We start from the raw sequence: 13,185 nt of genomic DNA on the forward strand, positions 1-13,185 counted from the left end.
TATAAAATTAAAACGAAAAAAATTTCAAATCTACACAAAGTACTAAAAGGAAAAAAAATAGTGAAATACAAATTCACGTAAACTCAACCAACTCTGCGTTTATTCATAAATAAACCGCCAGATTTGTACCTAAAAAAATTGAAATAATTAACATATAGGGTGACCCAACCTTATTGAAGGTGCTGACACGGAAATAAAGTCTACGTGACGTAGTTTACACAACAATATGTTTATGCCGGCCCGTGTGGCGCAAGGAAAAAATAGCACACAATTCGCATAAATCAGGATGCGTGAAGTTTCCAGTCTTACAACATGAGTTTACGCATGGCACTTCTTCCCCCTCTAACCCATTCTGATTTAAATAAAAAAAATCCAGCGGCTGGAGATTTTTCTTAAATTTCTTGGCCACATTCTTTTAAGGTTTGAGGGTCGTCTCCAAGCTAATACAGCACTTCTATCCCAGCGCAAGATCTATACCCAAAAAATTCCTTGTGGCTGAATAATGATCTGCAGAACTTAGTCTAGAGCTATTCGATCTTTGTAAGACTGTACTGGATTCTCCCTTCGAGCTGATCAGCCAAAAGCCGAAATTGCCCTTGTGGTTACCAAATAAGGTCGGCAGGCCTGGCTTACGGCCCTTGGAACGAAATCTTCCAAACGATTCAAACGACACCTTATCAAAGTTGGGTCGGTCGGCACTAACGGAGGATTGTGATGGCAATCGAGTCAGATCTACCGATCTAATGCACAAACTTTGGTTTCCACCACTGCAGCAAGTGAAAATACAAAATCAATCTTTTATAGGAGTACAAACGCGTGGGGAAAACTGAGAAAGTAAGGGGATGACAACAGACAACATCTTATTTTATTGGTTAAATTTAAACGAGTCGCCGTTGTCCATGCGGAACAATTGGGAACGTGCAGGAATGTTTTCTTCAACTTTTGTGATAAATTACGCTTGTACTAATAGGAGACTATTATGGTTTGATTCTGTTTTGTACTATTATTTTCGTATTTCGAAGAGTCCACCAGGGGCTTACGATCAAATGGAAAACGATGATATATGATCTTATCTCTGCCATTATTACTCGTAGAAACGCCACGGTTTCTCTGAAAGTAACCGGATGAGGGTAATCTACGAAATGATTGATGAAACAGTTTTACCCTGAACCCTTAACGTAAACAAAGTCGCTTATTTCGCTGAACTGTGGATTCTATTAATTGGACTGTCAAATTCAGTGTGTATTTTGGTCCCTCTTTAGATGAATCGCTTATAAAATGTTGGCGTAGGCAGACAATGAAATTATTTATTCATTTAACGATCCTCGAACACCGTTCTAACGTTATTTGTACAATCTTTATTTCTGTATAAAGGGATGACTTTCAATATTCAGTTACAAAATAACTTCATTTCGCAGTGTAACAGAACGACTTCGAGCAAATTAATTTTTGCGTAAAAGGCTTTGGTTACGTAGACAGTTTCTCCACCTGCGGACTCCTAACCCCCAGAGGAATGTGGCGCGTTGAATTGGTAAGGGGCGTGCAGTAAATTTAAGAGACTCGTAAAATTTTTAGCTACTAATTTATATGAAATCTCCAGACAATGCGTTGACCTTCTCGATGTGTTAAACTAATTCTCCGGGTTGATCCCTAACTAGTCAACGAAAGAGTTAATAATAAACAAAGGGCACTGAGCATGAACATTGGAGAAAAGCTTCTAGGAGGTAAATCGTGACCTTTGGAAAGAACTTGCCCGAAATTAATTTCTGGGCATCCTGCTATTGTTCGCTCCCTAATAATAGTAATGAGTATTCGAGAGCTTCCAAGTTCCAAAATTAAAACTTCAGTGATGACCCTAGCTCAAATCCTAGATTAAATTTTCTTTTGTGAATAAGCGAAAACACCCTAATTAAATAGTCCTCCCTTTGACATCTCATTTAAACGCTCGTGCAAAATTAAGCAGGTATTCGCCTGATAAACTGTTAGTATCTCTCCAATTAACAGTCTTTAAGGGTTTCGCCTTCATTAAGAATGCGATACACGTTAAAATCGCATATTAGCTCGTGACGCCTCGAATCCGCCAACGCTCAAACATTTCAGTTTTATTTGTTTCCGTGGAGCTGATTTATAAGGATATGGATGAACTTTCCCAAGACGTCTATATTGGCTTTCAGATAAATTTCCTTTTCGCACATATTTGCATCCTATTCATTCGCTTTCGAATATTGACGAACCGCGTTATTTATATTAGAGAGATAATTTAGTTTTATCTGCCTCCTTGGAAAAAGAGAAACTGTAACTTTGTTTTGGGTATGCTCGCTTGAAATTTTTCCAATAAATTTCGTTGGATCTTTTCCAACCAGAGAAAATAATGTGAGACGTCAAAGTTTTACGATTATTTAAGAATTCTTGGACAATCGATACGTATGACAAAATTACGTGACTTCTGGTTTCATTTTTGTCCGTTCAACTTAATGGCATGAAAATGAGCTGTCGAAGTTCTCTCCTCGATTATTAGTTTCTGCAGCATTATTGAAAGTGTGCCAAGACGTGTTGGAACTCAAAAATTGTCTACCTTTAAGCTTTTCAGATAAATCATCCTCAGGTTTTTGAGGCTTACTATCTAATTGAGTCAATTTGACAAGTTAGGGGTCCGTTAACTTGGCCCTTGTCCCTTGTAACTAGGTCACCTGATACATTTGGTTATGCGCTCAATTGCGCCACTTGAATTAAAGCTAGCGCCATTACGGTTAAGCCGTGACATATTTTCAAAAAGTGGGGGGGCCAACTTAACGTTTTTAAAAGTTACTTTTTTTTAACATCTTTTCATACGAAATTGTACTCTCAGGTATGCGCTGAAATGCGCCGTAAAAACATATCTTTGCGCCATTATTGTTTTTGGTTATCCTTAAATATATTTGGGAGGGGGGGGGCAAGTGAACGGAATCCCCCATAACGCATTTTGCTACCGGTATTTGTGCCACTTGATACATCTGGTTATGAGCTCAATTGCGCCACTTGAATTAAAACTAGCGCCATTACGGTTAAGCCATAAAAAAATTTTCAAAAGTGGGGGGGGCTAACTTAACGTTTTCAAAAGTTACGTTTTTTAACATGTTTTTTCTACTACATCGTACCTTTCATCATGCGCTAAAATGCGCAGTAAACAAAAATATTGGCACCATTATAGTGTTTCAGAAACACTCTACAGGGTGTTTTTTTGGGAGCTTTAGTTAAACGATTCTGGGAAAGTAAAATACGTAGGTTTTTAAAAATTTGTATTTAGGAGTTACTCGGAAGGCCGAATCGATGTAAAATATTTTCAAAATGGACGCACTTCCGGAAATAACTTTTGAAAACACTAAGTTAGACCCTCCACTTTTTAAAAATTTTTTATGGCTTAACCGTAATGGCGTTAGCTTTAATTCAAGTGGCGCAATTGAGCTCATAACCAGATGTATCTAGTGGCACAAATGCCGGTAGCAAAATGCGTTATGGGGGATTCCGTTCACTTGGCCCCCCCCCCCAAATATGTTTAAGGATAACCAAAAAACAATAATGGCGCAAAGATATCTTTTTACGGCGCATTTCAGCGCATACCTGAGAGTACAATTTCGTATGAAAAGATGTAAAAAAAAAGTAACTTTTAAAAACGTTAAGTTGGCCCCCCCACTTTTTGAAAATTTGTCACGGCTTAACCGTAATGGCGCTAGCTTTAATTCAAGTGGCGCAATTGAGCGCATAACCAAATGTATCAGGTGACCTAGTTACAAGGGACAAAATACGTACTGGGGGGGGGGGCTACGTTCACTTGGCCCCCCCAATGTTTTTTCGGATTTCTAAAAAACGATAATGGCGCAAGAGTTATTATCGGTGGCGCATATGAGCGCATAACGAGCGCATTCATTTCAAAATAATACGACTATGAAATCTCTTAGTGGGGGGGCCAAGTTAACGGACCCATAAGTTTGTGCTCAAAAGGTGAAAGTATAGATCTATATTTTTCACCTTGGGAGCATATGGGAATGTTCAAAAGCGCCTTCCAAAGGATAAAAACAAAAATTCTTTTGAATTTTTTGTGAATGTTAGAGCCCTTGACGGTACTGAAAAGCCTTTATTGGTTCTTTAAGAACTTTTAATGTTATCAGTGTGTACAATGAACGTATACATACCGACGGCCAATTCTCATTGTCTAAACGAATTCGCCTAATACCTCCAATAGTAACAAGGATATCCTTGCGCGTTTTTGCTTCTTCTGTGAAAGTACGCCATTTGCATTGCATCTACTTGAAGTATATTTTTTTCTTTAGGTTGGCTGATATTTCATATACTATTTTCCATCGACGATTGTTGCACGTGCATCTATAATTATCCCTCTTATCTAAAGAACTACGTTTTGGTTATCAACGCAGAGAGTTACCTGTGATTTTCTTTTAGGGTTTTTGATTTTAGTTCGTTGCAGTCTTAATTGCGAATCCCAGTTTTAAGAGCCAGTTCCAATACAATTTGAAGTATAATTCCGGATACATTTTACATACGCATGTGGGAAACCTTGAAGTAAATTCACCGTCACATTCCTTGCGTGCAAAAATTTCAGAGGAAAAAGATTCAGGAGGCGAATTTTCCATATTAAAAATTTACTCCTGTACGTGCTGACTCGAAGTATTTGTTTTCAGATTAAGCCTGCCATCGACGGATCATGGCCGAAGCGTCCTTGAATGCAACCCAAAGGCTCGAAGAGGCGACCTTGGACCCGGAAAACACGTACACGCCCTACCCGGAAAGACCCGAAACCTACATTGTTCCTGTGGTGTTCTTCATAATATTTATTGTCGGTGTATTGGGAAACGGAACTCTGGTCGTGATATTTTTGAGACATCGAGCGATGAGAAACGTGCCAAATACGTAAGTATTGCCTATAGTTTGCTCTATGATAGTATTTCGGCCTGAAACTAACCACATAATTGCTTAAGCTATATCAAATTCGATGCTAGCCTATTTATGCCAATTTCCAACTGTAAATCCGTCAAAATCGCTAAAAAATTGCAGAGTTACTGTTAGGCGATTTTGATGTAAACGTTGACACATTTAATGGATAGATTTGTCTTGTTCAGGGGATGTAATTTGTAGTAGATGAGCTTTAATCTACTTACAAACTCATTATTTTTATTGCCGATAAAACACGTTTAACATGCGTATGCAATTATGTAAAACATTAATTTTCAAATTAGTTTCATGTGTTAAAAACCACAGACATACGACCCTTACACACTAGATCTACCCCAATCACCAAAGAGTGTCCTGCGTTAGTGGGAAAGGGCCTCGAAATTAGGTGTGGTTTTGGTTCATTATGTATCGATTCCTAGTAACCACTTGTTAGCCCTCCCATTTATAAGCCCTTAATTATTCTCTCTTGGCAGCTAATGGTTTTCAATAAAACTTTCATCGCGGAAAACATGAATTAAAATGTAATTTGTGGGCCATATCATGATTTCTGAATTAAAAATTCTGCAGTTTTTTCAGAATAAACACGGTCCAATCTTCTTGATTAACTAAAAATTTCAAATCAACTCCACCGCTAGGGGTTATAAACCCCCAAAGCGATAAATCCTCACCCCTTTACTAAAATAAATCACGATTTACAACCGGCCAATATCAAAAATACCTTCATTTGAAATACGTCGCATTAAACTCGCCCCCATTCGTCAGATTAAAGGAATACAAGGCGAGTGCAACTTTTAGGGTTGATAAAGCAAAAAAATGAGAAGGTCTTTATCTGTGCCAACTCACAGAATCTCAAAGTAGAGATGGGGTTAAGGAGATTAAGCCTCTCGTCCCCTTTTGTTGGAATAAATTATAAGACGAAATTTAGTAACGCTACCCTGATTTACTTTCAGGTACATATTGTCCTTGGCTCTCGCAGATCTTCTAGTGATAATGACCTGCGTTCCATTCACGTCGATCGTCTACACGCTGGAATCCTGGCCGTGGGGAGTTACTGTTTGTAAGCTGTCTGAAACGGCAAAGGATATCTCAATAGGCGTATCAGTCTTTACGTTGACGGCGCTTTCAGCTGAAAGATACTGCGCGATTGTAAATCCACTGCGAAAATTGCAGGTGAGTTTTTGCCCCGTTCAGTGAGACTATACCAATTTGGCGCCCGGTGTGGGGCGCAACAGTTATTTTGTCGCCCCGCAACGTGGGGCACTTACATCCTTACTAACAGAAAATAAAATTCCACTCATTTCCAGATATATATGACGTAATACGATCACCGTGAATCCTACTTGATTGCCGAATTTAATTAAGGAGCCCTGAATGATTGATATTAACGCAGGATCCTTTTTAATAAAATTAACCGCCTGAAACTGCAATTAAAACTTTAATTACGTCAATTATTCTTACTCCTTCGGTAATTTAATATCATCCAGTGAAGCTTTAAGTTAGTTACTTAGGTTGTTTGCGCTAATTAATGTTGTACTCTGCACGCCAATTTCAGTACTCTTCATATAAATCGGCATAATTTCTACGGAGTGATTTTCCTTCTTCCGTTTCCGTAGACGGCGGGCATGCTGAATCATTCATGGTCATTTCTTGGCATTATACGTACACGTTTTCTCGAAGAAGGAGCTTTTATGCGATTTTGTCGTTTATTAGTCAGTGCCTCGAGACCGACACGATTCTTGATGGAACTCAAATTGGAGAGTGGCACGTGATCAAGTTTTCCTTAGGCCTAATAGGGAGAATCAAAGACTAATGGTGTAATTCTGAGATCGAATTTGTTCCAGGAAATGATACCAAAAAAAGGTTATCTAACAATATCCCAAGGAATTAATTAACAAATATTAATTAACACCTGATGTAATTCTGGGTACGAAATAGCAACTCTTATTTAGGTCGTAATTTAGGCTAGATTAATCACAAAACCAATAATTTACAGATGAAATAAAATTCGACAATAAGGCCGAATGAGAAACAGGCACTCAGGGCCAACGAACGTGTACTACGCAAACATACGATCGATGGACAATTAATTAAAGCAAATTTTAATTACATTAAATTGTGAATAATCCAAAATTTCCCGTCGTAACTGCAATTTTCAAACAAACAAACGCCCAAATAGACATAAAATTATGATACTTCGGGACTGGAATGGTTCGATTGCTCTTAAACTTCGATTTAAACGACACTGGCCTCGTACATACAATTACAGTGTTGTCCCTTTCATGGAAGACAAACTCCTTTTGACTAATAACTTGAAGACCTTATATTTCCTTAATTTTGGCGGTCGCTTTAAATTTGTTCTAAATGAACATCTTGGGGGTCAGCGGGTCGTCATTGGGGTGATACTGTTCTCGGTGTTTCGGCTTCCAGCTTGATTCTTGTTTCCTTTGGTGGTGGCTTCCTTGCCCAATTTTTCAAGACCTCCCTAGGTTCTGTGTAGTCCAGTTTCGAGATTGTGAAAACTATTGCGCCGTGCTATGGTTGAATTGAAAACAGCGTATGCAGCATCTGCCTTCCCTTCAGGATCCCGTATTTCCGTCGCCCCAATGGGAATGTGAATTGGTTCCCGCAATGAAAGAATCTGGCTCTTAGAAATCCCATTGCATCCAGGAAGGGACTGAGTGTCTTATGTTTGAGGATTTCTTTGATTCCAACTTGGCCGCCAGTACTGCTAGTGTTTTCTTTAATTTCTTCAGGGTTACGTTGGACTTTCCCGTTAACCTGGAGGATTTTGTTGGCCCATTTCCGCACAAATATTCTTGTAGTTTTGGTCCAGTTAGCATAATCTCGTTCTGGTTATTACCTGAACTGCAACTGCCAAAGGCGCCAAGCACCACTCGCAGTTTTGTGGTGGAGCATTCTTCTTGTAATACTGCATGGAGGGGAATGTAGCATTTCCGCGCATTGGTCATTTTCCTGGGATATTGCTGCGTTTTGCGTTCGAACTTTTTCACTGCCCCACAATTTTGTCAGCGGGATGGATACTGGGCTTTACATGGGCACTCTTTCCTCCCTGGTGACCTTAGTTTGCCAATTGCTCTGAACCCATTCAACTCACTTTTGGTTTCTTCTTTGGTTCGCAATATATACGCAATATACCTCTCGTGAGCTGGGCGAAATCCCCGTCTTTTTATAAATTCCAACATTTGTTGGAACGTTCCTCATCCAGTTAGGCCCGTGTGTTCTGGATAAGATTGAGCCGATTAAGTCTCATTTTTTATCTACGGAAGTCTGGATGCGTGTGAGCCAAGCTGGGTACGGAAGGTGACTTTTCCCACGAGGTATCGTGGCCAATGGGCGTTCCCATCGCTGTTGCCCCTTGACTTGCCTCCTTTTGGGGTTGTAGTCTCGTTCGGACTCACCGAAGTTGCAGTTGACAGGGCGTTGTAGTCCATGACCCATTCATGGGCTTGCTTATAGGACTTTCTGGCGAAGTAATCATGTTCTGGCTCTTGTGGCAGGGCCATGATCTCTGAGCAGCGTTGACTATCCCATTGCGCTTCTAACTCCTTTTTCTGTTGATAACATCCTCCCTAGCTTGCGAAGATCCTCGTTGGATCCTCCCAGCTTTTTTCTTCAGGTTGGATAAGAATTTCTCCACGGATTTTACGAGATCTAACTGCTCCGTGGTCAGCTTCTCCATTTTGGGCCTTTGAACTCGTTTCAAAATGTTACTGGAACCGGAACTCATGTGGTAACGCGGCACTAACTCGTTTGTAGGGTCGAAGGACCAAATGTAGCATTAGGGTTCTAAGTCTTAATGTCATCCGACTAAAAGGACCAAATGTAGCGTTAGGGTTGTAAATCCTACAGCTCGCCCAAGCGTATATCTAAAACCCGGTACGCTACGTTCGAAGATTGTGAACTGATAATATTTATTGTAAGCGTTTACATGCTATTTATATCACAGATAGGATTTCCTTAACCTACGTTAATTACGTTAGTATTAATGCAGGAGAGGTTTTGGGGCAATTTTGTCAACAATGTACTTAGTTTCAGTTTTCTTCCTAGTAAAAGTAGTATACACATTTCCATATTATTCTACATTTCCTTGTTATTCTTGACGATTATATTTCTTTAATTTTGGCGGTCGCTTTAGATCTGTTCTAAATGAACATCTTGGCCCGCAGGAAGGTAGAGCTCTTCTAAATGAACAACACGTAATTTCGTTACAGTTTAATAAACCAGACACAAGCGATTATTTAAACAAAAATTATTAAATAATTCTAATACAAAACAAGACCGACCCAGAATCCGAATGGCATCATCGGAATTGGGCCTAATCACAATTTACAATCAAACTTTAACGTTAAAAATAATGAAAAATCACCCCTATTTAATATGGTTATTCACTTTGGGGGGGTTTAACTTCTGCGGCCTGAAAAATATTTTAGTTTCTTTGATTAAAAGGTTCACAATCACCCCTTTCAATCCCCATGAAGGTATACACCGTCTCAGTTTTAATATTACATAATTTTTTATGAAAATCCCGCCTATTAAATACAGTCGTGTACTTGGAGGGGTGTAACTTCTACGTCGCGAACACTTTTTCTTATTAATTTTGGTGCGTAGAATCCAAAACAATTCGTACTTTTTCGATCGGACTTCTCAATCAAAAGTTATGGACTAGAAACCAATTTCGAAAGAAAATTCAAAGGGCTGTAACTGTGAACTAGTAGCCCAATCTTGGAACTGTTTGAAATTATGGATTCTACAGGCCCCAATCTTGGAACTGTTTGAAATTATGGATTCTACAGGCCACATTCTATAAGAAAATTTTTTTCCGGGTCGATCTGAGACAATTTTTTTTTCGGGGCTCAAAAAAAGGCAGTGTATAACCTTCCTTTTTTACCAAAAATCGACTGCACCAAAATTTCTCGGGAAAACACTTTTTCTTATTAATTTTGGTGCGTAGAATCCAAAACAATTCGTACTTTTTCGATCAGACTTCTCAATCAAAAGTTATGGACTAGAAACCAATTTCGAAAGAAAATTCAAAGGGCTGTATCTTTTGAACTAGTAGCCCAATCTTGGAACTGTTTGAAATTATGGATTCTACAGGCCACATTTCTATAAGAAAATTTTTTTTTTCGATCTGAGACAATTTTTTTTTTCGGGGCTGAAAAAAAGCGAGAAAAAAGGCAGTGTATAACCTTCCTTTTTAACCAAAAATCGACTGCACCAAAATTTCTCGGGAAAACACTTTTTCTTATTAATTTTGGTGCGTAGAATCCAAAACAATTCGTAATTTTTCGATCAGACTTCTCATCAAAAGTTATAGACTAGAAACCAATTTCGAAAAAAAATTCAAAGGGCTGGAACTTTTGAACTAGTAGCCCAATCTTGGAACTGTTTGAAATTATGGATTCTACAGGCCACATTCTATAAGAAAAATTTTTTCCCGGGTCGATCTGAGACAATTTTTTTTTCGGGGCTCAAAAAAAGGCAGTGTATAACCTTCCTTTTTTACCAAAAATCGACTACACCAAAATTTCTCGGGAAACCACTTTTTCTTATTAATTTTGGTGCGTAGAATCCAAAACAATTCGTACTTTTTCGATCAGACTTCTCAATCAAAACTTATAGACTAGAAACCAATTTCGAAAGAAAATTCAAAGGGCTGTAACTTTTGAACTAGTAGCCCAATCTTGGAACTGTTTAAAATTATGGATTCTACAGGCCACATTCTATAAGAAAATTTTTTTCCGGGTCGATCTGAGACAATTTTTTTTTCGGAGCTCAAAAAAAGGCAGTGTATAAACCTTCCTTTTTTACCAAAAATCGACTACACCAAAATTTCTCGGGAAAACACTTTTTCTTATTAATTTGGGTGCGTAGAATCCAAATCAATTCGTACTTTTTCGATCAGTCTTCTCAATCAAAAGTTATAGACTAGAAACCAATTTCGAAAGAAAATTCAAAGGGCTGTAACTTTTGAACTAGTAGCCCAATCTTGGAACTGTTTGTAATTATGGATTCTACAGGCCACATTCTATAAGAAAATTTTTTTTCCGGGTCGATCTGAGACAATTTTTTTTTCGGGGCTCAAAAAAATGCAGTGTATAACCTTCCTTTTTTACCAAAAATCGACTACACCAAAATTTCTCGGGAAAACACTTTTTCTTATTAATTTTGGTGCGTAGAATCCAAACAATTCGTACTTTTTCGATCAGACTTCTCAATCAAAAGTTATAGACTAGAAACCAATTTCGAAAGAAAATTCAAAGGGCTGTAATTTTTGAACTAGTAGCCCAATCTTGGAACTGTTTGAAATTATGGATTCTACAGGCCACATTCTATAAGAAAATTTTTTTTCCGGGTCGATCTGAGACAATTTTTTTTTTCGGGGCTCAAAAAAAGGCAGTGTATAACCTTCCTTTTTTACCAAAAATCGACTACACCAAAATTTCTCGGGGAAACACTTTTTCTTATTAATTTTGGTGCGTAGAATCCAAAACAATTCGTACTTTTTCGATTAGACTTCTCAATCAAAAGTTATAGACTAGAAACCAATTTCCAAAGAAAATTCAAAGGGCTGTAACTTTTGAACTAGTAGCCCAATCTTGGAACTGTTGGAAATTATGGATTCTACAGGCCACATTCTATAAGAAAATTTTTTTTTGGGTCGATCTGAGACAATTTTTTTTTCGGGCCTCATTTGCTAGCTACCTTCTTGTAGGAATATTATGCGTTTATTATCTCATTGATATAGGAATTATATGCGTATAGTAAAGTGGTGTTATATACGTGTATCAAACGAATGCTAAAAAACGGTTATTTATATACGTATTATCAACGTAGAACATGAACTCGTCGGTTTATAAAATGAATAAAAATCGTATTTTAAACGTAGGTAGAAAATTCGTCTACACAAAACGTATACCATACCATACCAATACCGAATTTATCCTATCAAAGCGTTTTTTTAAACGTAAGTATGTTTGGTGGGTGAGACTCGGTATAGAGAGGGGGNCAAAGGGCTGTAACTTTTGAACTAGTAGCCCAATCTTGGAACTGTTTGAAATTATGGATTCTACAGGCCACATTCTATAAGAAAATTTTTTTCCCGGGTCGATCTGAGACAATTTTTTTTCGGGGCTCAAAAAAAGGCAGTGTATAACCTTCCTTTTTTACCAAAAATCGACTGCACCAATATTTCTCGGGAAAACACTTTTTCTTATAAATTTTGGTGCTTAGAATCCAAAACAATTCGTACAATTTCGATCGGACTTCTCAATCAAAAGTTATGGACTAGAAACCAATTTCGAAAGAAAATTCAAAGGGCTGTAACTTTTGAACTAGTTGCCCAATCTTGGAACTGTTTGAAATTATGGATTCTACAGGCCACATTCTATAAGAAAATTTTTTTCCGGGTCGATCTGAAACAATTTTTTTTTCGGGCCTCAAAAAAAGGCAGTGTATAACCTTCCTTTTTTACCAAAAATCGACTACACCAAAATTTCTCGGGAAAACACTTTTGCTTATTAATTTGGGTGCGTAGAATCCAAATCAATTCGTACTTTTTCGATCAGACTTCTCAATCAAAAGTTATAGACTAGAAACCAATTTCGAAGAAAAATTCAAAGGGCTGTAACTTTTGAACTAGTAGCCCAATCTTGGAACTGTTTGAAATTATGGATTCTACAGGTCACATTCTTTAAGAAAATTTTTTTCCGGGTCGATCTGAGACAATTTTTTTTTCGGGGCTCTAAAAAGATCTCGATGGTATTTCTGAGGGAAGTACATGTAAAAGTTCATTTTTTCAAAAATCCAAAAATAAGTAGGTTTTTCGTATTATTGAGGCTGGGGCTAGATTATGTTTTTTTTAAGATTTCTGTATCTCCCTGTGAATACATTACATTTGTAAATTCGGAAACTCAGCATTCCAGTAACCCGTACATTTGAATACCTTGAATTTCCTTCACGTACCGAAATCTGAATTTTGGTGGGATGCTAAGAACAGAAAAAATAACTCTCAGACAACATTATGTGGTCTTCTAGTTTAAGATTCATGCAGTTGCAGAAAATTAGAACGTTTAGAGTTTCGTAATCTAGTGCACGCATTTCACATTTGTTGCTGATGTCACGTTTGGAATTTTCCGAGACTTCAAAAGGCAATTTTTGTCATACGTCAAAAATGAGCGCATTACGTGTCAATTTGTTAAAATACCAACTTGGAAA

The 13,185-nt window shown here is 37.9% G+C and overlaps 1 protein-coding gene across 4 annotated transcripts in view; it reads left to right on the forward strand.

Annotated features, from left to right (window-relative positions):
• The window catches only part of LOC116179603 (neuropeptide CCHamide-2 receptor-like), a 106,459-nt gene that overhangs the window by 81,742 nt on the left and 11,532 nt on the right, over positions 1–13,185 (forward strand). For all 4 annotated transcript variants that reach the window (XM_031499401.1, XM_031499402.1, XM_031499404.1 and 1 more), the window contains 2 exons: positions 4,677–4,905; positions 5,898–6,117. In XM_031499401.1, the coding sequence (XP_031355261.1) occupies positions 4,700–4,905; positions 5,898–6,117 (426 nt within the window). In that variant the 5' untranslated portion in view covers positions 4,677–4,699. The remainder of the gene's footprint in view (positions 1–4,676; positions 4,906–5,897; positions 6,118–13,185) is intronic.

The sequence above is a fragment of the Photinus pyralis genome, unplaced genomic scaffold, assembly GCF_008802855.1.
Source record: "Photinus pyralis isolate 1611_PpyrPB1 unplaced genomic scaffold, Ppyr1.3 Ppyr1.4_LG8, whole genome shotgun sequence".
Taxonomy (NCBI): Eukaryota; Metazoa; Arthropoda; class Insecta; order Coleoptera; family Lampyridae; genus Photinus; species Photinus pyralis.